Source organism: Macaca mulatta, chromosome 15 (genome assembly GCF_049350105.2).
Source record: "Macaca mulatta isolate MMU2019108-1 chromosome 15, T2T-MMU8v2.0, whole genome shotgun sequence".
Lineage (NCBI taxonomy): Eukaryota > Metazoa > Chordata > Mammalia > Primates > Cercopithecidae > Macaca > Macaca mulatta.
In genome coordinates this window covers 103,783,873-103,810,094 of record NC_133420.1, presented here as the reverse complement: position 1 = coordinate 103,810,094, position 26,222 = coordinate 103,783,873, and the positions used below count along the sequence as shown (strand labels likewise).

At 38.5% G+C, this 26,222-nt stretch overlaps 1 protein-coding gene across 1 annotated transcript in view; it reads right to left on the bottom strand.

Annotated features, from left to right (window-relative positions):
• TMC1 (transmembrane channel like 1) overlaps positions 1 to 26,222 on the bottom strand; it is a 174,169-nt gene that overhangs the window by 35,031 nt on the left and 112,916 nt on the right. The window contains exons 11-14 of the mRNA XM_015117946.3: positions 15,443 to 15,587; positions 14,495 to 14,689; positions 11,769 to 11,948; positions 11,483 to 11,644 (exon numbers count right to left, since the gene is read on the bottom strand). Of these exons, the coding sequence (XP_014973432.1) occupies positions 11,483 to 11,644; positions 11,769 to 11,948; positions 14,495 to 14,689; positions 15,443 to 15,587 (682 nt within the window). The remainder of the gene's footprint in view (positions 1 to 11,482; positions 11,645 to 11,768; positions 11,949 to 14,494; positions 14,690 to 15,442; positions 15,588 to 26,222) is intronic.

Sequence of the window (26,222 nt, the reverse complement as noted above, 5' to 3'; positions counted from 1 at the left end):
CTATTTTCCCATATGGCAACAGGCAATAAACATAAAAATAGACGTACAATTATACATTTTCATGATAGCTCATGTTTGCACTTCCCTTTCTGTTCCTTCTCAGTAATTCATGCCCTACAGCTGAAGACATTGAACATCTAACAGGATATATTTTACCAGAAGTACTAGTGCTATTCCATAATATGAGAAATCTTTTGGTTTTTATTTTCAGCTACCTATATAGACTTCCCTCTAAAGTAACTAGTGAATAAGAATTATCTCTTAAGGTAAAGAATCATTTAACTAGGAGTTGTTAGGTTGAGTTCTAGCTTCACACCTCAGAACAGTGTTTCCTAAATCCCATGCTGTCATGTACAATCTTCACAAACCCGCCATATCCAAGTACCATGTGAAATATTACTTATCTGATATTTCCCTTAACTTTAATATAGTTTATTTTTATAAGGTATTGTTACTATTATAAATGGAAGATGGACATATCATCTGCCATAAATAGGTTAGCTACAAGTAAATACAATGCAAACAAAAACTTAATTGAAACTTAAGTATGTAAATATAGGAGACAGCCTCAGCTTTGGTTCCCCCTTTCCCCTGGGACAATGGCTTTTACGCAGTAGCACTTTTTGGGACGTAATATCAGAGAACAGGAGAGGGGAATGGGAAGAATAAAACAGCGAAGGAGAGAGTCTCTCCACCAAGGTGTGTTACAAGCTATCACTATTAAGGTAAGTGGATCTTAATCCATCTGGGGACCCACTTAGTAGACATATAGAATAAGCCTCAGAATTGCCCACTCAAGAGACAGAAGAGGGGCATATTTATCCACCAGCTCTTATTTCCCATTAGTTAAGGATGGCCCCATAGAGTATTAATGCTCCATGTGGTGACTGCAGAGAATGCTGGGGTAAAGGTGAGAATATGTGTGCAGAACAGTCTAGATGCCATCAGGTAACAGCTACAGGCAGTTATTTGCTGCAACAACCGGAGTAGAAAAGTGGAGCAAGAGAGTGAAATGTTTCTGCATAATCTGAAAGTTTCTGTGTAATCTGACCCCTGTCTAACTATCCATATTCTTTTTTGCATTTCTCTTCTCTTTTCTGTGATTATATTTGTCTTCTCTGATCCAGCCTCACTGGCCGCCTTTTAGACCCTCAAACTTCACACTCCTCCAGGCCACAGGGCCTTTGTATTTGGTCTTACTCTGCTCAATCACTCTTGCTATACCTGTTTCTTGACTCAGTTTATGCCAGCAACTATGCATCCCTACAACATCACTAATTTAGCAGTCTCTCTCAACTCCCTGACAAGGGTAAACTCCCTATAAAAAGTTTCAAGGGTCTATGCATTTCATCCCTGTAGTGCTTGCTACCATTGTAAATTTACAATTTTTGACCCATATTTGTTCCCCAGTGTATCTCTAGTATCTAACACAATGCCCAGCAATTACCATGCACTCAATAAATACAAAATGAATGAATGATTGATAGTATTCCTGTGATTATTTTTTGACACAATTTTTTCTCCTTCCTACTCTTTTTCTCCTTTCCTTTCCTGAGGCAGTTCTTTGTATGTATGTATGTATGTATGTATTTAGAGACAGGGGTCTTGCTATGTTGCCTAGGCTGACCTGGAACTCCTGGACTCAAGCAATCCTCCTGTCTCAGCCACCTGAGTAGCTGGGACTACAGATACATGCCTCCATGCCCACCCTTTCCAGGCAATGTTGAGCTCAGATTCGAATAACTAGCATCAATTAGAGGAAGGCTATGAGGGATATTTATAGGTTTCTACTGCCAGGTCTAGAAGACTTCCTCAGGTAAGAAAACATTTCAGAGTGGTTTGGAAGTCTTCCACATCCTCTTAAGCATCCTCATCCCAAAGGTTGAAATTCTATTCTTTCCCAAGCAGTGACCTAACTTTCACATAAAATATCTGAAGAGGATTCAAACACTGTTGTTGCAGGAAGTCAGGGACCCCAAATGGAGGGACTGGCTGAAGCCATGGCAGAAGAACATAAGTTGTGAAGATTTCGTGGACATTTATTAGTTCCCCATATTAATACTTTTATAATTTCTTATGCCTGTCTTTACTGTAATCTCTGAATATAAATTGTGAAGATTTCATGGACACTTATCACTTCCCCAATCAATACCCTTGTGATTTCCTATGCCTGTCTTTACTTTAATCTCTTAATCCCATCATCTTCGTAAGCTGAGGAGGATGTATGTCGCCTCAGGACCCTGTGATGATTGTGTTAACTGCACAAATTGTTTGTAGAGCTTGTGTGCTTGAACAATATGAAATCTGGGCACCTTGAAAAAGGAACAGGATAACAGCAATGTTCAGGGAACAAGGAAGATGGCCTTGGACTCTGACTTCCGGTGAGCTGGGCAGAACAGAGCCATATTTCTCTTCTTTCAAAAGCAAATAGGAGAAATATCACTGAATTCTTTTTCTCAGCAAGAAACATCCCTGAGAAAGAGAATGCGCCACTGAGGGTAGGCCTATGAGTGGCCCCTGAGGGGGTGGCTGTCTTTTACAGTCGAAGCCGAAGGGATGAAATAAGCCCCAGTCTCCTGTATCATTCCCAGGCTTATTAGGACAAGGAAATTCCCACCTAATAAATTTTGATCAGACAAGTTGTCTGCTCTCAAACCCTGTCTCCTGATAAGATGTTATCAATGAAATTACATGCCCGAAACTTCATTAGCAATTTTAATTTTGCCCAGTCCTGTGGTCCTGTGATCTCGCCCTGCCTCCATTTGTTTTGTGATATTCTATTACCTTGTGAAGCATATGATCTCTGTGACCCATACCCTATTCGTACACTCCCTCTCCTTTTGAAAATCGTGAATAAAATCTTGCTGGTTTTACGGGTCAGGGAGCATCATGGAACCTGCCAACATGTGATGTCTCTCCCGGACACCCAGCTTTAAAATTGCTCTCTTTTACACTCTTTCCCTTTATTTCTCAAACCAGCTGACACTTAGAGAAATAGAAAAGAACCCACATTAACTATCAGGGGTGGGTTCCTCTGATACATTGTATTAAAAATTTTAAATGTTTATTCATATACCATAGGAAAAATATATTTTAAAAGAAAGGGAATCCAAAAAATGGTAGCCCAGCCAATCTTAAGGATATCATCCTAGTTCCTTGTATGCTTGTCAGGATGGGGAGCACAGCCCCCACACAGGCCTCCTGCTAAACCCCACACTCTGCACCTAAAAACTTTGCACACATGACCTTAGTTACAATGCAGCTTTGATCAATAAAGCTAAAGGAATAATTTATTAATAGGTGAAGGGAAAACAATAGGCAAGGAACATCATAAAGGATCACCAAATATAGACATTGCAGGCAGGAGTTTGGGGAGTGTGTGCTGATGCTAACTAGGGGACAATTTAGCACTGTGAACAAAGACATCAACTCTGTAAGCAGACTATGTAGGCTAAATTGAGGCTCCTGTCATTGACTTTCTCAGAGATCTTGAGCAAATTACCTAAGTCTCAGTCTTCTCATGTATAAAATGGGAATAATAATATAACGTATCTCAGAGTGAAACGTAAAAATTTGAGGAGGAAATACTTGGCACATTAGCCATTGTTGTGGTTATCTTCAGCTGTTGCTTTCTCCCCTTCCCCAAAGTGGAGACCTCAGGATATAGCTTTAAAGAGGAATGGCTCTGCTGCCCACCTATCAAATCCAGTGGGCATGAAACTGAATGACTGCTTGGGAATCTGCAGAAGTAAAGGAGCAATCACATTATCCTATATTCAAAATAAGTGCTTTTAGTCTCATAGCATCCTTGGAGAGAATCAAAGCAGAGGGTATCCATGGAGGAGAAGAGGAAACATCTGCAATACTCTCACAGAACAATGAATTAGGGTGCATATCTAACATTACATGCAAAGCAGCTGCCTTTACTATTTTTGTAGGCATATTTTTTAAGCAATTAAAGGATAGAAATTTTGGATGCATGGATACAGATATTGATCTCTTAAAGGCCAGACCTTGCCACACTCAGATTTGTTAGGTCCTATATGTTCTTTTTGCTCCCAGAGATTCCATCTGCCTAATCACCATTCCAGTCAGAACCACAACCCCTTTTCCCTTGGCCCACTTATGCAGACTTTCCCACTAGAGCTTAATGCTTCCATGGAGAAAGGAAGGTGAAAGATAAGGGGGAAATCCAACTACAAACGGCAGTAAGAAAAGATGATGAAGCAAGGAGAATCACTACAGACAGGTTTTAAAAAAACCTAGTTCCTGAAAACTTAACAAATAAAGCAAAATAGAATTCCCAATTATACCATAATTTTTGTACTCAGTCATTAATGATATATGTCTAACATTATACACACTTCCCTTATTTTTTTTCTTTCACAGCTGAAATCTTGATTGGCTTAAGTTTGATGAGCATCTGATTGAGGCTGAAGATATGATTTACATATTTGTTTAAATTATATGAATTTTATAAAACTAATGCTAGTCCTTCATTTTTTATGTTATCTTACAAAAAAATGCAGTAAAAAATTATTCAAATAATTTTTCACAAAGACTACATTCAGTACTAAACTGAACTGTTGTCTAATACATAGAAGCTTTATGACAAAGGCTGTTCTCAATGATAATCTGAAACCCCAAAATCACTTTATGGGCTGCACATTAGGAATATCAATTCTAACTACACAAAATCATAAAAGCTTTTCAAAATATAAATTGGATTTGTATAAAAATAAGAGATCAGAAGTAGATTTTTTTCTTGGGTTTTGTTTGGTTTTATTTGTCTTGGTTTCCCTTAAGGGATAGAAAGCCATATGAAACATTATTTCTTTTCTCTGGTAAAGTATGGCTAGTTCTGGGCTGGGGTTATTTACAAAATCATTGTGAAAACAGATGATTTAAAATACTATTTTATTTCTCTTAAGGGAAAATTATTTAACAAAAATTGACATTATTAAAATTTCTTAATGTGTACTCCCCAAATAATCTATCTATTTAAAAGAAAAAAAACTTTTATTTTAGGTTTAGTAGTACATGTGAAACTTCATTACATAGGTAAATTTGTGTCATGGGAGTTTGTTGTACAGATTATTTTATTACCTAGATATTAAACCCAGGAGCCAATAGTTATCTTTTCTGCTCCTCTCTCTCCTCTCACCCTCCACCCTCAAGTAGACCCCAGTGTCTGTTGTTTCCTTCTTTGTGTTCATGAGTTATCATAATTTAGCTCCCATATAAGTGAGAACAGGCAGTATTTGGTTTTCCTACATGAGTTTGCTAAGGATAATAGATCAATTTTTCCGCAACAGATGTGATCTCATTCTTTTTTATGGCTGCATAGTATTCCATGGTATATATATATATATATATATACCACATTTTTCCTATCCAATCTGTCATTGATGGGCATTTAGGTTGATTCCATGTATTTGCTATTGTGAATAGTGCTGCAGTGAACATTCGCATGCCTGTGTCTGTATGATTTATAGTCCTCTGGGTATATACCCACTAATGGAATGGTTGGGTTGAATGATCTGCTTTTAGCTCTTTGAGGAATTGCTATATTGCTTTCCACAATGGTGGAACTAATTTACATTCCCACTAACAGTGTATAAACATTCCTCTTTCTTTGCAACCTTGCCAGCATATTATTTTTTCACTTTTTATTACTAATCATTCTGACTGGTGTGATATGGTATCCCATTGTGGTTTTGATTTGCATTTCTCTAATGATCAGTGATATGGAGCTTTATTTCATATGCTTGTTTGCCACATGTATGTCTTCTTTTGAGAAGTGTCTGTTCATGTCCTTTGCCGACTTTTTAATGGGATTCAGGTTTTTTTCTTGTAAATTTGTTTAAGTTCCTTGTAGACTCTGGATATTAGACCTTTGTCAGATAGATTGCAAAAATGTTCTCCCATTCTGTAGGTGGTCTGTTCACTCTGATGATAGTTTCTTTTGCTTTACTGGAGTTCTTTAGTTTAGTTAGATCCCATTTGTTAATTTTCGCTTTTGTTGCAATTGCTTTTGGCATTTTTGTCATGAAATCTTTGCTTGTGCCTATGTCCTGAATGATATTGCCTAGATTTTCTTCTAGGGTTTTTATAGTTTTGGGTTTTACATTTAAGCCTTTAATCCTATCTTGAGTTAATTTTTGTATATGGTGTAAAGAAGGGGTCTAGTTTCAATTTTCTGCATATGGCTAGCCACTTCTCCCAGCAACGTTTATTAAATAGAGAATATTTTCCCCATTGCTTGTTTTTGTCAGGTTTGTCAAAGATCAGATTGTTGTAGGTGTGTGGTTTTATTTCTGAGTTATCTATTCTGTTCCATTGGTCTATGTGTCTGTTCTTGTACCAGTACCATGCTGTTTTGATTACTGTGGCCCTGTAGTATAGTTTGAAGTCAGGTAGAGTGATTCCTCCAGTTTTATTCTTTTTTCTTTGGATTGTCTTGGCTATACGAGCTCTTTTTTGGTTCCACATGAATTTTAAGATAGTTTTTTTCTAATTCTGTGAAGAATTTCAATCTTGGTTTAATGGGAATACCACTGAATCTACAAATTACTTTGGGCAGTATGGCCATTTTAACAAAATTGATTCTTCCTATCCATGAGCATGGAATGTTTTCCCATTTGTGTGTGTCCTCTTTGATTTCCTTGAGCAGTGGTTTGTAGTTCTCCTTGAAGAGGTCCTTCACTTCCCTTGTTAGCTGTATTCCTAAGAATTTTATTCTCTTTGTAGCAATTGTGAATGTGAGTTTATGCATGATTTGGCTCTCTGCTTGCCTGTTGTTGGTGTATAGGAATGCTAGCAATTTTTCACATTGATATTGTATCCTGAGACTGATGAAGTTGCTTATCTGCTTAAGAAGCTTTTGGGCTGAGGCAATGCGGTTTTCTAGATATTGGATCATGTCATCTGCAAACAAAGATAATTTGACTCCCTCTTTTCCTATTTTAATATCCTTCATTTATTTCTCTTGCCTGATTGCCCTGGCCAGAACTTCAAATACTATGTTGAATAGGAGTGGTGAGAGAGGGCATTGTTGTCTTGTGCTGGTTTTCAAGGGGGAATGCTTTCAGCTTTGTCCATTCATTATGATTTTGGCTGTGGATTGTCATAGATGGCTCTTATTATTTTGAGATGTGTTCCTTCAATACCTAGTTTATTGGGAGTTTTTAACTTGAAGGGGTGTTGAATTTTATTGAAAGCTTTTTCTGCATCTATGGAGATAAGCATGTGGTTTTTGTCTTTATTTCTGCTTATGTGATGAATCACATTTATTGTTTTGAGTATGTTGAACCAACCTTCCATCCCAAGGATGATGCCTACCTTATTGTGGTGGATTAGCCATTTGATGTGCTGCTGGATTTGGTTTGCAAGTATTTTGTTGAAAAGATTTTTGAATTGATAGTCCTCATGATATTGGCCTGAATATTTCTTTTTTTGTTGTGTCTCTGCCAGGTTTTGGTAGCAGAATGATACTGGCCTCATAGGATGAGTTAGGGAGAAGTTCCTCCTCCTCCTCAATTTTGTGAAATAGCTTCAGTAGGAATATTGCCAGTTCTTCTTTGTACATCTGGTAGAATTTAGCTGTGAATTCATCAGGGCCTGGGCTATTACTGGGTGGTGGTAGCCTATGTCTCTTTGTAGGTCTCTAAGAACTTGCTTTATGAATCTGGGTACTCTTGTATTGAGTGCATATACATTTAGGATAGTTAGGTCTTCTTGTTTCATTGAACCCTTTACCATTATGTAATGCCCTTCTTTGCCTTTTTTGAACTTTGTTGGTTTGAAGTCTGTTTTTGTTGTGTGTGTGTGTGTTTTGTTTTTTGTTTTTTGAGGGTTTTCTTGAAATTGGGAAAGTAACCCCTGTTGTTTTCTGTTTTCTCTTGGTTGGCAGATTTTCTTCCATCCCTTTATTTTTAGCATATGGGTGTTATTAAGCATGAGATGGGTCTCTTGAAAAGAGCATACGATTGGGTCTTGCTTTTTTATCCAGCTTGCCACTCTGTGCCTTTTAAATGGAGCATTTAGCCCATTTACATTCAAGATTAGTATTGATATGTGTAGATTTAATCTTGTCATTCTGTTGTTCACTGATTATTATGCTGGCTTGTTTGTATGGTTGCTTTACAGTGTCACTGGTCTGTGTAATTAAGTGTGCTTTTGTATTAGCTGGTAGTAGTCTTTCCTTTCTCTATTGAGTGCTCCTTTCAAGATGTCTTGTAAGGCAGGTCTGGTAGTAACAAACTCCCTCAACATTTGCTTGCCCAAAAAGTATCTTATTTCTCCTTTGCTTAGGAAGCTTAGTTTGGCTGGATATGAAATTCTTCGTTGAAGGTTTTTTTTCTTTAAGAATGTTGAATATAGGCCCCTGATCACTTTTGACTTGTAGGGTTTCAGCTCAGACATCTGTTGTTAGCCTAATGGAGTTCTCTTTGTAGGTGGCCTACCCTTTCTCTCTGGCTGCCTGTAACGTTGTTTCATTTTGACCTGAAAAAATCAGACAAGTATGTGTTTTGGGGATGATCTTCCTGCATGGAATCTGGCAGGAAGTCTCTGTATTTCCTAAATTTGACTGTTAGCAAGGACTGGTAGCAAATTTGCCTCTCTAGCAAGGTTGGGGAAGTTTTCATGGATAATATCCTGAAATATGTTTTCCAAGTTGTTTGCTTTCTCCCCCTCCCTTTCTGGGATGCCAATGATTCATAGATTTGGCCTTTACATAATCCCATACTTCTTGCAGGTTTTGTTCTTCCTGTTTTATTCTTTTTCCTTTATTTTTATCTGACTGTCTTATTTCAGAGAGCCAGTCTTCAAGTTCTAAGATTCTTTCCTTAGCTTAGTTTATTCTACTGTTAATACTTGTGATTACATTGTGAAATTCTGGTATTGTTTTATTCAGCCTTATGAGACCTATTAGCTTCTTTTTTCAAACCAGCTACTTTGTCTTTAAGCTCCAGTATTGTGTCATTGTGATTCTTAGTTTCCTTGGACTGGGTTTTGCCATTCTTCTGAATCTCAATGATCTTCATTCCTCTCCATAGTCAGAATTCTATTTCTGTCATTTCAGCTAGCTCAGACTCGTTAAGAACTCTTGTTGGAGAACTGGTGTGGTTGTTTGGAGGACACACAACACTCTGGTCATTTGAGTTACCAGAGTTCTTGCATTGTTTCCTTCTCATCTCTGTGTGTAGGTGTTCCTTTGACTGCAATGTAGATTGAATACAGTCAATAGACATCTTTCCTGGAAGTTTTCATAGGGCCAAGACTTTGCGCAGGGTCTTTATTTGAAGCTGACAATTTGTCTTTGGTTTCAGAGGGGGGTATGTTAGTGAGGTATTTTTGGCATTGAAGCTTTGAGGAAGGTGATCCGGTAGGTGGCACTTAGGCATATTGGTCAGTTGGTAGACTCTTGCTTGGTTGTGTGGCTCCCCTGTTTCCTCATTGTTGTAGGCATGTTCCTTCTCAATGCTCTGAAAGTGTAGATTTCTTTCCCTGTTGAGAGCTGGCTATACATTATGACTCAGCACTCCTGGACTGCCCCTTCAGCTCTGGGGCAATCTCAGTGTTATGTTTCTTTTTTACCTTAGCATGGTTATGGCCAAGGGTCTTTTGCTTGTCTCCTGGGGGCTACACCCCATTGAGATGCAGGTCAGCAATTACTCTTTGCAATTATCCCAGGATGGATAGTCTATGTTGTAGGTCCAAGCTCGGAGTTCCCTGTCTGGTGACAAGCAGAAGGTGGGGGTAGGTAGGACCTGTGAGAGACAAACTGGCCTTCTCTCCTGGAGTCAACTGCAGCTTGTTGGAGGTATGGATGAGGCACTTAGGGTCTTTGTTCCTTTGTTAGTCCAAGGGTTCTAACAGCTCTACTGCCTCTGCCTTGCAGAGGTAATGGCAGAGAGGCTTTCAGTTGCCCCTGGGGATCCTGTCCAGGGAGTTAGAAAACTGCTACTTGGTCGATAACTCTGGCAGAGTGTAGCTGGAGGCCTGGAGGACTGTCCGGTGAGGAGATACGGGAATGGGCACCCATGTAAAAGTCTGGTCACTTTTTCATAGGGTTGCTGCAGTATATTGGGACCCCACATCAGTCCCTAGTCACTTCAGATGTTTTATTATCTGGAGGTAGCAACAATGAAGGCTATGAAACAGCAAAGATGGCACCCTGCCCCTCCCTCTGGGAGCTCCATCCCAGAAATGTACAGACCCATTGCTGGCCCAAACACACGTGTAGGAGGTGGTTGGAGACCCCCGTTAGGAGGTCCTACCCAGTGAGGAGGAATGGGATCAGAGACCCACTTGAAAAAGCAGTCTGGCCACGTTTTCATAGAGCAGCTATGCTGTGCTCACGGTCTGCTTCAGCCCCTGACTGGCTTGGAGTCTCTGAAGCCTGAAGGATGGAATGGCTAAGTCAACCAAATAGCAAAGATGATGGCCCACACTTTCCCCCAGGAGCTCTGTCTCAGGGAGGTGTAACACTTCTACCAGTGACTGGCTGGAGTTGTAAGCCAGTGGGTTTCATTCTGTGAGGTGCTGTGAAGTGGGGCCTGCAGACTGTCACTGGATTCAGCCCCTTTTCTAAGGGGTGTGGTTGGGGGGTTCTAACCTCTTGTTTTGCCGGAGGTGTAGCTACTTTTGACAGGAAGCCTGAAAAGGAAAAGCCCAGGTATCTAAAGCTCCCGGGTCTCTGCATGTGCTTAAGTGGCTGCTCTGCTGAGACTCCACATAGCTCTGTGTGTCAGACTGAAGGCCCAGGTGGAGTGGGTTCCTGAGGGGATCTGCTGACACAAGGTTCCAAAGATCCACGGGAGAAGCATGGGTTCCCAAGGTCGTGCATTCACTCACAACTTCCCTGGGCAGAGGACGATCCCTTGGCTTCATGTCACTACCAGGTGGGGTGTCACCCTGCCTTGCTTTTCTCTGCTCTCCGTGAGTCAAGTTGTTTCCTTGATTAGATCCAATGCATGTACCTGGATGTTTCAGTTGAAGGTGCTATATTTACTCCCCCCTTCTATTCCTCTCCATGACAGCCAAGCACTTCAGCTGCTTCTATTCGGCTGTCTTGGCCACCCCCAAGACTCTATTTTTGTTTGTTTGTTTTGTTTTGTTTTACAGCAAACAAGTAACACTAAATAGAGTTTCATTTAAATATTTGCTTTGGCCTGTATCTAAATCGAGTGCTTTAGTATAACACAGATAGTAAACATCTCTTTGCACCATTTTCAACTGTCCTTCCTTTATATGCAACTGTAAAGGGGGCATACAAATAGTATTTACCTCAAAGGATAGATTTGCAAACAGCATGAGATAATATACATGAAATTCAGAGCCAGCACACAGCCAACATTCAACAAATCTTAACTATTTTTACTAATAAGCAATTTTTAAAAAGACAGTCTTATGGAAGAGATATTGACTCTCTTTTTTTAATCTACTAATTGCCATACACTTCTGTTGGGGGCATTACCTGTCCCACCATTGTTTCCCAGCAAGGTCCTCGAGGTACATCTGCAGGGTGAACAAAAAAGGGTGGTCCAGTGCTATTTTCAGAGAATGATGCATTGTAGGCCTTGATCATATTGGCTTCCCAAAGGGTAATATTGGCCTTTACTAGCTTCTCCTCTTCAATCTAGAAAGCAAAAAGATAGAAACGAAAATGAAGACCATAGAGATTTCAAAGGCATTTTGGCAAACGTGAGACTAGGAATTGAACAACACTCTTATGGCAAGGACAATCCAGAAACGAGGCTTACCTTGTTGTTAATCTCATCCATTAATGCAAGAATAAATACATACAAATTGCCTAAAAGAAGAGCAAAAATGCGTCCCAGTAGCCATTTCAAAGCGATGAGAGGATGGTAGTCTTCTAATTCAGCAAATAAGTCAAACAATGTTGGACAGAACATCCCTAGGAGGGACATAACCATGTTCATCTACAAGGAGGCACAAGGGAGAAACTAAGTTAATGGTGTTTAAAGTTATTATTGCTTTTTGCCAGAATTTTGGAAGATTCTGAGCTAGGCTTCTTTGATCTTTTTTAAGATCAAAAATGATTATTTTAAGCATGTTTAGAATTTGATCTCAAAATGACAAGGACAATATTCAACTCACATTCTCAAGATAGGCATGTGACTGAGTGCGTGTATGTGCCAGTAGTAACAGTCTGTTTCCTGGTATAGTGAAGGTGGCAATTTACATCAGTCTCTACACAGAGAACACATATTGTTTTATGTGGTAACTGATTCTGATATGGTGACACACTTCACAACAAGATTTCCAAAAGAAATGGAAAATGATCAGCTTGAGGAGGAGGTTCAAACTGAAAATTCTAATCTGACAATCATCAGCTAGTTTAATCAGTTAGAATGAATTAATTCCCTGAGATGGACCTATGCATAAATATTGAATTTTGACAAACGTAAACTTTTAAGGCCAAAAAAAAATGAGTTTTATTAAAGGAAATAGAAGACACTCAGAGAAACAAATGGAGAACACATGACATAATGTTATGGAAGCCAACGTAGAAAACTTTCAAAAGTGAAAGAATGGACTATAATTTCAGAGACAAGAGAATAATGCAGGGGTGGGAAGAGGAGGGAGAGAGGGAGAAGACGGAATAGAAACATGAAAAGTAGGAAACATGTGCTTCTTATTTCCTGGATATTTGGCAACCTTATGATGACATTATTTGGCTAAAGGAAGTCAATAAAAAGAATCCAAAACACGTATTAATTTTCTAATGGGGAAATACCAATTTTAAGTAACTCTGGTGACTATCTCCTTTCCCAAATACCTGAATCAAACTGTCACCACTAAACATTTCCTATCTTCTCCTGTGGACTTCGTGGTGTGAAGAATTATAATAACTACCAGGCTATATTTAGAAAACAATTGCTATGAGATTTTTGTCATTTTTATTAAAACATTATATAAGTATGACCAACAGGATCCAAATCTCAGCATGCCATAATACAAAATCAGCATGCTATAATTTTAGACTAATGTAAAGAAAATTTGGCAGATCCTGTGCAAGCTTATACAAGGCCAATTTAAATTTGGCTTCATCAAATTTGTAAAGTTAATCACGAATCTCCATTATTACCTTCATTGGCCCCTAGGACTCAGAGGGTCCCTAAAATAGATGTTAAAGAGATTCTTACAAAGAATAGTTATTTTATTGATAATCAACTACCCATCCTTTAGTATGGTTTATTTGCACAAAAACATAACCAATATAAATAATGGACCAAAGCTGCATGATAATGTTGCCTCCATGTACTATTACAATTATGAGACCATTTTGAAAGCAAACTTAGTAAATGCTTTGAGGTGTTCCTCCATTTTTCATTTTAAATAAATAAAATCCCTCTACTAAATGACTTACATTTTACAAGTTTTTATGACATGACTGTATATGAAAGTCTTTAAAATATCTAGTCCCATCTCTATTGGTACTTCTTCTGAAATACTTAGAATGTTATTTGGAATCTTTTTCTGTAAGTAGATTATATCATTTGCTGTCCAAGATTTTTTAGAAAATTCTGTGCTTATGAAGACATATTTTAATTCTTTTGATCTATACTGTTCTGCAAAAGTTTCAGTGTGGGAAGTCTACACTTCCCACAGCCTAAATCTGCACATACTTTGAAAATGCCCAAGCTCAAAATGACGTCACATCATACACACAAACATTTTATGAACGGGAACAGACTCTAGCAACAACTCATGACCCATGATTTTCTGATTCTAAATGATCTATGTCTAACCTCCTTTCTCTGATCCACTAAATGGGCAGATACTCTAAAGGCAAATTGTGGTCATAATGTTTAATTCCTGGAAAAGAGCTGGCCTTCTTCATTTGAATAGCATTTAGAGAGAGAGGAAGTAAGGTACAGGGCAGGAGGAAATGGAGATGGAGATGTTGCAGTTAGGCTTCTAATGAAAACAGAGGGAAGCCCAGACATGCCCAAAGGTGGAGAAGCAATCTGAGTGTTTCCAGTAAGAGTCAACATAGGAATCAGTGGCTTTATCATGGCTGCTTCAAAAAATTCAGGCAACAATTTGATCTTTTAATGACAGATGAAGGATTTGCAGAGAAAGCAACAAGAGCCTTGGACTCGAAGTCAAGACTCCTAGGTTCTCACCCTGACTCTTCTCCTAACTCTGTGACCATAAACATATAATGCAATCGCTTGAGAATCATCATTCCCATCTGTAAAATATAATGATTGGCCTATGTGTTTTTTAATATCTTTTCTGACTCTAACTTTCCATCATGTCACAAAATGAAAAACAGACAGGCCAGATTTAGAAATAAGACTAGAATAGAATGGAAATGAGCAACAGAGTTGGTTAACTGTAAGGGCAGAATAGGTGAAAGGTAAAGTATGGCCTTTTTAAATGTTCCCTCAAAGAAGCATAACCCCCAAAAGAAACAAATGTCAGGTTCTAAGCACATAAAAAGCATGCAGAGACGAACTTCATTTTTTTCCCACCACCCAAGGGTGTCAGGATCTTGCTGTGCAAATTCCTGGGATCGCTTCACAGCCCAAAAGATGAGGTATCCACTCCCTCCAAGTGTTAGAAACACGAAGAAGTTAGCCAGAAACCTCAGGAATCTGATCAAGTGGACATTTTCCTCTACTTGGGCTGCTTTTTCTTCTGTGATAGCTTCCTGTATCCAGGCAAACAAACAAACAAACAAAAACCCAAAATAGAATATCTTAGCTACATTTTAAAAGTATCAAAACCTCAAAAGTTATTTTTACAATCATCAGAATGTGAGGAATGACAATGTAAACTAAACCTGATATTCTACAAACCGGTGACTACTGCCAACAAATGATGGTAAGTAAGAGACAGAAGGAAGAATTCTTGCAAACAAACTGTGATTGATCTGATATTAGGGTAGTCTTCATTCTAAAAATCTTCATTCCAGTGAATTTTTTTTTTTTCCCAAAGAGTGAGCAGCAGCAATATTTATTGCAAAGTGCGAAAGAACAAAGCTTCGACGGCGTGGAAGGGGACCCAAGCGAGTTGCCCTCCAGTGATTTTTTTTAAAAAGTACTACAAAATAATGTTTTAGGGTCACTTAAATATTATGCTTATTCCTGTAAATAATTAGTGAACATTGTTCTAGTTTTTAAAATATCTTATTCTATTACTCATGGGTCCTGTTTCAATCCAGTAACATCATTTTATTACCAGATTTAGAGAAGAGAAGTCTTTAAGGGATAATAGTGCTGTTGTGGGTCATGGAAGATTTTCCAGTTATAATCAGAACCATGGCAAGATCCTGGTAGGCAGAAATCATGAGTTAATCTTTCATGTAAATTGTCAAGATACTGCACTAGCTGGACCAGATGGAACGCCTCCAATTTTACTCTTAGAAATACAAATAGCAGGCTTTTGAAGTTGGTACATCTACCTTAAAGTTCATTGTGATAGAATTAAATTTGTTGTCTGCCGTCTCAGGATTGCCGATCAGGTAGTCCCAGCTCGTAAAGACCTTCCAGCTGAAATTGAAAGTGTTGTCATCTCCACCTCCATCATCACCAATGTTTTTGGTCATTCTGTAAAAACAGGAAGTTTAACCCAGCAGCCAGAAAAAATGAGATAGGGGGAATAGAGAGCAACAAAACATGATCATGAGTGTTGAAGTGGAGAAGCAATAGCGAAAAGACATATATTTTATAACAAGTTTGTTCAGAAAATCATTTCTTTTTAAATTTTGTTTTTGTTCAAGTGTTTAAATCATTCACTTTCTTTTTCTTTTTTTTTTTTTTTTTTTTTTGAGACGGAGTCTCACTCTGTCGCCCAGGCTGGAGTGCAGTGGTGCGATCTTGGCTCACTGCAAGCTCCGCCTCCTGGGTTCACGCCATTCTCCTGCCTCAGCCTCCCGAGTAGCTGGCGCTACAGGCACCTGCCACTACGCCGGGCTAGTTTTTTTGTATTTTTTAGTAGAGACGGGGTTTCACCGTGTTAGCCAAGATGGTCTCGATCTCCTGACCTCCAGATCCGCCTGCCTTGGCCTCCCAAAGTGCTGGGATTACAGGCGTGAGCCACCATGCCCAGCCAAATTATTCACTTCCTAGGACTTCAAGATTAATAAAGTACTAAGCACTGAAGATTTGAATAATTCAACATGTACACAAAAACATATTTTTATGTGTTTTGTTAAACTGAGATCATTATTTCTTAACCTTTGGTAAGATAAGAATTTCTTTAAGAATACGATGAAAATGATTGAGTCCCTCCCCAGGGGAAAAGAAACACATGTACTGACTTTTACACTGCTCCACACAACTTTAGTTGGCTCCCAGACCATCTGAAGCCTCTGGATGGACTAAATCAGGCGAATAAACTCCTATGTAAATTTTAATTCCCCCTAGAATCTCCTCCCAAATAGAGATTACATTGAGTACATTAAATTTCCATCTACTCTAAAATTCTTGAACAAAAATCAACATTTTTATACAACCTTAATGCCAAGTGGTTTTATATGTATATATATATGTGATTCTATATATTTTTAAATCAGTGATTACATATGTGTGTGTGTGTGTGTGTGTGTGTGTGTATTTGCTTGAAGAGCTTAAAATGCATTTACTCACAGGTTTATTTTAGTGGTTAGAGATCTATGTCCTATTTACTCCACTTCCTTTTTTCCCTTTCACTATAAATAGCAAAATTAAAATTTCATATGACACAAATTATAAAATGGTCCCACAAGGTTTTGGTTTTTAAAATATTATAGTCATATAAACCCCAAAGAACAAAAGGGCACAATGACATAAAGCTGACATTGTAGGTTGACAGGTGTCTCTAGATCATCTACATTCCCCCACTATCAGCCACACTTATCATGGAGAATTATACATTTTAAATAGGCTAGCATGTAAGGAAAAATAACTACAGATCATTATTCCTTTCATCCATCTACCACTTTACCCTTTGCAAATGGTGATTGTGTGTGCTTTCACATTTGTTCTCTTTAAAATCTCAGCAAAAAGTCAAGGTAGTTACTCTCCTTTTTACAGATGAGGAAGCTGAAGCTCAAAGGCATGAAATAATTTTCTGGACATTATCTAGCAGTGAACCACAGAGATAAGTCAAGGGCTCAGATTTTCTGACTTTGCTCTAGTGCTCAAGCTAGGACACCATGATGTATGAAAAGCCATACAAAATGCCTTTTTTTTTTTTTTTCAGGTCAAAAAGAGTTGAAAGCAGACATTCCCTATGGTTTAGGAAGAAAACGACTCCTTTGATTAAAATGCCACTGTCCAATTTTTGCACTGTCATTGAGCCAAGGGAAGGGCTTCAAGTAAAAATGGCTACTTGGCAGATAAGTTTTGAATGGAGTTTTATCACTGGCAAAGTTTTGACCTGAAGACAGCCTCCCAGGGAAGGGAGCCTGAACTGGATGAGCAGACTGGGAATATCTAACATGTGGGAAATGGTGTGAAAAGAAGTGGAATACTGAAAGGAATAAGGAAGGATGCCCAAGACAAACCTGCTTGCAACACATTTTTATTGAGACATGGCCGTGATAGCTATAAGCTCTACTCTTTGTCTACAGAGCAAAATACCAACAAATTTATGAAAACTGCTCATTTTTTAAGACTGCTATCATTTTCAACCACCTTATCTGAGAAGCAATCTCAATACATCATTTACCTGGGCAGGGGAGGTAGCAAAGGCAATTCCAGCATACATGTTGTTGCCTATATACTGAATTTCTTGACTTGGACCACAAGTTTGCAACTCCATTTATACCCTGAGGTCATTTGGTTATTTCATGGGTGCATGTGGAGGTTTTTAACAAATCAAATAAATGCCTCTTTAAATCCTAAACCAAGAGGGTCACTATAATGTAGCCTCTGCTAAAATGAAAGTTGAGAAGAGGAAGGGGATTGAGAGACAGGTAGGAAACAATTTTCTAGAAGCCCACAGGATAAGACCACACAAGAAAAAGAAAATTACTGGCAACGTGATACTAAACAACAGGTGGACTAGTTCTCTCTTATCCATGGTTTTAGTTACTTGTGATCAATTCATGGTTCCAAAAAATATTAAATGGAAAACTCCAGAAATAAACAATTCATGTTTTAAGTTTTATGATGTTTTGAGCACTGTGATGAAATTCCTCACCTTCCCACTTCACCCTGCCAAGGATGTGAATTCTCGCTTTGTTTAGTGTGGATGCATCCTGTGGATACAATAGTGTATCCATGTTGCTCGTAGTCGTCTCAGTTATCAGACTCACTATTACAATAGGGAAATGCTTGGGTTCAAGTAACCCTTATTTCATGTAATGGTCTCAAAGTGCAAGAGCAGTGATGCTGGCAATTCAGTTATGTCACAGATAAGACATAAAATGCTTCCTTTAAGTGAAAAGGCAAAAGTTTTTTATCTAATGAGGAAGGAAAAGAAAATCATACACTAAGGTTGCTAAGATCTATAGTAAGAACAAATATTCTATCCATGAAATTGTGAAGAAGGAAAAAGAAATTAATGTTACTTTTGCTGTTGTACCTCAAACTGCAAAAGTGATGGTCACAGTGTGTGATTAAAATTTAGTTAAAGCGGAAAAGTCATTAAATTTGTGGGTAGAAGACATGAAAAGAAACGTGTTCCAACTGACAGCAATAGAATTTGCTATCCATAGTTTTAGGCATCCACTGGGGGTTTTAGAACATATCCCCTGAAGGCAAAAGGGTGCTACTAATTTAAATTATTTTTCCCCAGATAATTGTTTTAATTATTATTTTTTCTTTCCAATTTTTATTTTGGGTTCAGGGAGTGCATGTGCAGGTTGCTTACATGGGTAAATTGCATGTTGTGGGGGTTGGGTGTACCAACTATTTCATCACTCAGATGATGAGCATAGTACCCAATAGGTAGTTTTTCCATCCTCACCTTGCTTCCACCCTCCACCCTCACATAGGCCCTGTTGTCTACTGTTCTTTTCTTTGTGTCCATATGTACTCAATGTTTAGTTCCCATTTACACATGAGAATATGAGGTATTTGGTTTTCTGTTCCTGCATTAATTCTCTTAGGATAATGGTTTCCAGCTTCATCAATGTTGCTGCAAAGACATAATTTAATTCTTAATTCTTTTTTATGGCTGCATAGCATTTCATGGTGTATATGTACTACATTTTCTTCATCCAGTACACTGTTGATGGACATCTAGGTTGATGCCATGTCTTTGCTGTTTTGAATAGTGCTGTGGTGAATATGAGTACATGTGCATGTGTCTTTACAGTAGAATGATTTCTATTCCCTTGGTATTTGCCCAGTAATGGGATAGCTTGGCTAAATGGTAGTTCTGTTTTAAGTTCTTTGAGAAATTTTCAAACTGCTTGCCACAGTGGCTGAACTAATTTACATTCCCACCAATAGCATCTAAGTGTTCCCTTTTCTCCACAGTCTTGCCAGCATCTGTTTTTTGTTTTTCTGTTTTGTTTTGTTTTGTTTTGTTTTTTTGTAACAGTAGTCATTTAGACTGATGTAAGGTAGCATCTCATTGTGGCTTTACTTTGCATTTCTCTAATGATTAGTAATGTTGAGTAATTATTTGTATGCTTAATGGCCGTGTGTGTCTTCTTTTGAGAAGTGTCTGTTGATGTCTTTTGCCCATTTTAATGGTTTTTTAGGGTTTTTGTGTTTTGCTTTTGCTGGTTAGTTTAAGGTCCTTATAGACTTATAGACTCTGGATATTAGACTTTTCTTGGATGCATAGTTTGCAAATATGTTCTCCCATTCTGTAGGCTGTCTGTTTAGTCTGTTGATAATTTCTTTTGCTGTGCAGAAGTTATTTAGTTTAATTAGGTCCCACCTATCAATTTTGATTTTTATTGCAATTGCTTTGGGAGTCTTCTTACTGAAGTATTTGCCAGGGCTGATATCCAGAATACTATTTCCTAGGTTTTCTTCAAGGGTTTTTATAGATTAGTTTTAAAAACCAAAAATTTATAGTTTTAGATTTTACATGTAAGTCTTTAATCCACCTCGAGTTGATTTTTGTATATGGTGAAAGGAAAGAGTCTAGCTTTGATGTTCCTCATAGGACTATCCAGTTATTACAATGCTATTTATTACCCAGGGAGTCCTTTCTCCATTGTTTATTTTTGTTAACTGTGTCAAAAATCAGATGCTTGTAGGTGTGCAGCTTTATTTCTAGATTCTCTAACCTATTCCATTGGTCTATGTGGTGGTTAATATTAGGTGTCAACTTGATTGGATTGAAGGATGCCTAGATAGCTGGTAAAGTATTGTTTCTGGGCGTGTCTGTGAAGGTGCTGCCAGAGGAGATTGACAGTTGAGTCAGTGGACTGGGAGAGGAAGACCCACCCTCAATGTGAGTGGGCACCATCTAATCAGCTGCCACAGTGGCTAAAACAAAGAAGGTGGAAGAAAATGGGGTAAGCTGGCTTGCTGAGTCTTCTGGCTTTCATCTTTCTGCTCTGGTGGATGCTTCCTTCCATCCTCCTGCCCTTGGACATCAGACTCCAGGTTCTTTAGCATTTGGACTCTGGGACTTACACCAGTGGTTTGCCAGGGGCTCTCAGGCCTTCAGCCACAGACTGAAGGCTACACTGTCAGCTTCCTTGTTTTTGAGGTTTTTGGACTCAGACTGAGTCACTCTTGGCTTCTTCCTTCCTCAGCTTGCAGATGGCCTACCATGAAACTTCACCTTGCTGATCATGTGAGCCTTTGTCCCTAATAAAGTTCCCTTTCATATATACATATATCCTATTAGTTCTGTCCCTCTAGAGAGCCCTGACTAATACAATCTATGTGCCTGTTTTTCTATCAGTATCATGCAGTTTCAGTTACTGTCACCTTGTAGCATAGTTGGAAGTCAGGTAGTGTGATTCTGATGCCTCCAGCTTTTTTTTTTTTTTTTTTTTTTTTTTTGGCTTGTGATACCTTTGGATATTCAGGGTGTTTGGGTTCCATACAAATGTTAAATGGTTTCTTCTAATCTGTAAAAAAATGTCATTTGTATTTTGATAGGATTAGCATTGAATCTGCAAAGTGTTTTGGGCAGTATGGCCATTTTAATAATATTGATTCTTCCCATCTATTAGCATGGAATTTTTCCATTTGTTTGTGTCATTCCTGATTTCTTTAAGCTATGTTTTGTAATTCTCATTGTAGAGATCTCCCTGGTTAGTTATATTCCTAGATATTGTATTCTTTTTGTGGCTATTGTGAATGAAATTGCATTCCTGATTTGGCTGTCAGCTTGGAAAATTCTGGTGTATAGAAATGTACATTGGTTTCGTATCCTAAAACTTTGCAGAAGTTGTTTATCAGACCTAGGAGCCTTTGGGCAGAGACTATGGGCTTTTCTAGGTATAGAATTATATTGTCCACAAAGAGAGATAATTTAGCTTCCTCTCTTCCTATTTGCATGCTTTTTATTTCTTTCTCCTGCCTAATTGATCTGGCTAGGACTTCTCGTACTATGTTGAATAAGAATAGTGAGGGTGGGTATCCTTGTCTTGTTCCAGTTCTCAAGGGTAATGCTTCCAGCTTTTGCCTGTTCAGTATGATGTTGGCTGTGAGTTTGACATAGATGATTCATTATTCTGAGGTATGTTCCTTCAATGCCTAGTTAGTTCAGAGTTTTTAACATGAAAGGATGTTGAATTTTATCCAAAGCCTTTTCTGCAACTATTGAGATGATCATGTAGTTTTGTTTTTCATTCTGTTGACGTGATAAATCATGTTTATTTATTTGTGTATGTTGAACCAACCTTGCATCCCAGGAATAAAGCCTACTTCATCATGGTAAATATACTTTGAGAGTGCTGGTGGATTTGGTTTGCTAGTATTTTACTGAGGAGTTTTGCATCTATGTTTATAAAGGATATTGGCCTCAAGTTTTATTTTCTCATTGTGTCTCTGACAGGATTTGATATCAAAATGATGCTGGTCTCATGGAATGAGTTAAAGAGGCATCCCTCCTCCTCAAGTTTTTGAAATAGTTTCAGTAGGATTGGCACCAACTCTTCTTTATACATCTGGTAGAATTTGGCTGTGAATTTGTCTGATCCAGGACTTTTTCTGGTTGATAGGCTTTTTATTACTGATTCAATTCTAGAATTTATTATTGGTCTGTTCAGGGTTTAAATTTCTTCCTGGTTCAATCTTGGGAGGTTTTATGTTTTCAGGAATGTATCCATTTCTTCTAAGTGTTCTAGTTTGTGTGCATAGAGATGTTTGTAATCATCTCTGAGGGTTTTCTGTGTTTCTTTGGAGTTGATGGTAATGTCCCTTTTGTCATTTCTGATTGTGTTTATTTGAATCTTTTTTTTCTTTATTAATCTAGTTAGTGGTCTATCAATCTTATTTATACTTCAAATAGACAATTTTTGGATTTATTTATCTTTTGCATGGCTTTTTGTGTCTCAGTTTCATTCAGTTCAGGTCTGATTTTGGTTATTTCTTATCTTCTGTTAGCTTTGGAGTTGGTGTGCTCTTGTTTCTCTAGTTTCTCTACGTGTGATGTTAAGTTGTTAATTTGAGATCTTTCTAACTTTTTGATGTGGGTGTTAGTGCTATAACTTCCCTTTTAAACTGCTTTAACTGGGTCCCAAAGATTCTGGTATGTCATGTCTTTGTTCTCACTAGTTATGAAAAATTTCTTGATTTTTGCCTTAATTTCATTGTTTACCCAAAAGTCATTCAGGAGCAGGCTATTCAATTTCCATGTAATCATGTGATTTTTAGAGATTCTCTTGGTATTGATTTCTATTTTTACTGTGCTGTGATCCAAGAATGTCGTTGGTATGATTTCAGTTTTTCTTAATTTGTTGAGGATTGCTTTATGGGTGAGCATGTGGTTGATTTTATAGTATGTGCCATTTGCAGATGAGAAGAATGGATATTCTGTTGTTGTTGAGTGGAGCGTTCTGTAGATGTCTGTTAGGTCCATTTGGTCATGTGTCAAGTTTAGGTCCCAAATACCTTTGTTGGTTTTCTTCCTCAATAATCTGTCTAATACTGTCAGTAAGCTGCAGAAGTCTCTCACTATTATTGTGTAGTTATCTAAGTCTTTTTGTAGGTCAAGAACTTATTTTATGAACCTGGTGTTCCAGTGTTGGGTACATATACATTTAGGACAGTTAAGTCTTCTTGCTGAATTGAATCTTTTATCGTTATGTAATCCCCTTCTTTGTCCTTTTTGATTATTGTTAGGTTAAAGTCTGTTTGGCTTTAAATAAGAATAGCAAGCTCTTCTCTTTTTGTTTTCTGTTTGCTTAATAGATTTTTATCAATCTCTTTGTGGCTTGATAGATTTTTATCAATCTCCTTATGGCTTGATAGATTTTTATCAATCTATTTTGAGCCTGTGGGTGTCAGTGAATGTGAGATGGATCTCTTGAAGGCAACATACAGTTGGGTCTTGCTTCTTGATCCAATTTGCCATTCTGTGCCTTTTGAATGTGGCATTTACCCCATTTACATTTAAGGTTAATATTCATATGTGAAGGTTTGATCCTGTCATAGTGGTGTTAGTTGGTTGTTATGTAGACTTGTTTGTGTAGTTGTTTTATAGTGTCAATGGTCTATGTACTTATGTGTGGTTTTTGTGGTAGTTGGTAACAGTTTTTTATTTCCATGTTAGCACTTCCTTAAGGACCTCTTGTAAGGCAAGTGTGGTAGTAATGAATTCCCTTAGCATTTGATTGTCTGAAAAGGATTTTATTTCTCCTTTGCTTATGAAGCTTAGTTTGGCTGGATATGAAATTCTTGGTTGAAATTTCTTTTCTTTTAGGATGCTGAATATAGGCCCCAATCTCTTCTTGCTTGTACAGCTTCTGCTGAAAGGTCTGCCATTAGTGTAATGGATTCTTTCTGTAGGTGGCCTTTCCCTTCTCTCCAGCTACCTTTAATATTTTTTCTTTTGCATTGACCTTGAAGAATCTGAGGGCTATGTACCTTGGGGATGGTCATCATATATAGGATCTTGCAGGGGTTCTCCGAAATTCTCTAGTGAGGATGGGGAAATTGTCATAGGCAGTACCCTCAAATATGTTGTCTAACTTACTTTCTCTCTCCCCCACTCTTTCAGGTATGTCAGTGAGTCATAGGTTTGGTCTTTTTACATAATTATATATTTCTTGGAGGCTTTGTTCATTCTTTTTTATTCTTTCTTTTTTATTTTTGTCAGACTGAGTCAATTTGAAGAACCACTTTTGAGCTCTGAGATTCTTTCCTCAGCTTAGGCTGTTCTGCTACTGATACTTCCAATTGTATTATGAAATTATTGTAATAGGGTTTTCAGCTCTATCAGATCAGCTTGGTTCTTTCTTAAAATGATTACTTTGTCTTTCAACTCTTGTATTGTTTTACTGGATTCTTAGGTTCATTGTATTGGGTTTTAACTTCCTACTAAATCTCAGCAATCTTCATTGCCATCCAGACTCTGAATTCTATGTCTATCATTTCAACCATCTCAGTCTGATTAAGAACCATTGCTGGGGAGCTAGCATGGTCATTTGGAAGTAAGAACACACTCTGACTTTTTGAGTTGCCCCAGTTCTTTTGCTGGTTCTTTCTCATCTGTGTGAGCTGATGTTTCTTTAATCTTTGATGTTGCAATTCTTTGGATGGGGCTTTTTGCTTTTATATTCTTTGATGCCTTTGAGGGTTTGACTGTGATGTAAGTTGGGCCTAGTCAACTGGCTTCATTTCTGGCTGATTTCAGGGGACCTGGGCTCAGCTCAACACTCCTGGGCTGTGTGCTGTAACCCGATGGTATAGGACCAGGCACACAGCTTTGTTCTCTGGCCTCTCAAGGTTAAACACCTGATGTGCTGAAGGAGATGAGGTGTTTCCAGTCTGTTAACAGCAATGCTCCAATGAGGGTTGCTGGCAAAAGTGCTTTGTCGGGGCAGTGGCAGTGGGGTGTATGCTCATGTGTCAGTGACAGCAGAGCAGCAGGGTCCATGCATCTCTGCACGTTGGCAAAGCAGAGGGAGGAGGCTGCAGGCAGGTGTGTGTGGATGCAGGCTTGTCTTCAGAAGCTCTCCAACAGTTGGGTGGGGTCTGCCAGGAAAGAAGCTATGGTGATGGCCTTTAAGAAGTGCCCCAGTTGGACATCCAAGCCTTTGCTGCAAGTGGGCACAGCCAGGCATGAACCTCAGGAAAGGCTGGCAGACAAGGGAGGCAGTCAGATAAGAATGGCCTCATTCCATGGGCAAGACAACCCTGCTCTGTATTGGTCTGACAGTCAACAAAGGCCAAAGCCTACAGGGGCATGGTGAGCCTTCAGGGATGGGTGTCCTTGGCTGTGCTCTACTGCAGTCCTTCCTTTGCCAAATATTCTGAACTCCACATGGTCTGGAGTCCTGTCCCTGCCAACTCTTCCAGCAGCTCTCCTTATCAGTTCAAATATGCATGGGGGTCATGGAGTCTCCTGCAACTAGAATTATGGAGATCCATGGTGAGAGTGGGCTACTCCACACCTATTTAACTCTCCCTTCCTCAGGAGCAACTCGGGGCCAGGAATAAGTCCTAGAACTCATTCCTGAGCATAGCATTCCGAGCTTCCTCCACTTCTAGCACAGTCTACATCCTCCCTCCATCCACTCTCGATGCCTCTCTTCTGAAGATCTACTTGGAGTGTGCCAGTCTTCTTAACACCCTGGTTTCTCATTGGGAGAAGCTCTTCCTGGCTGCATCTTGTTAGCCATCTTGGCTCTTCTCAGCTATTTAAAATTCTTGAGGATGGAGAAGCTGTAGCAAATATTTGACTGCAGAGGATAACAACAACACAAAATTATACTACATTGGCCAAAACCACTGGTCATTTCTTTGTTTACAATATTTCCCCAACTGAGCACCACAGGGGCAAGGACTTTATTTTGCTCACCAAGAAAGATCCAGGTACTGGATAGTTCTCTTAGATTATCCATTCTAGGTGCTCCACAAATAGTAATTAAATGAATGAAAACATGAATTGTCATTCTAGAAGTAAACTTAGCACTGGAAAGAGCCTCACCAAGTAAATACATATAGCATAAATTGCATTTTTGCATAGCACAATACATATAATAAATGCATACGATATATGCTTGTTATGCTATTGCTGTTCAGTTCTGTCTCTGTCATTATGACAGGTTTTGACAACATCACCTCACTTTGTAAATAGCTGCCATTCATTGTGAACTACTGCCATCCTTATTA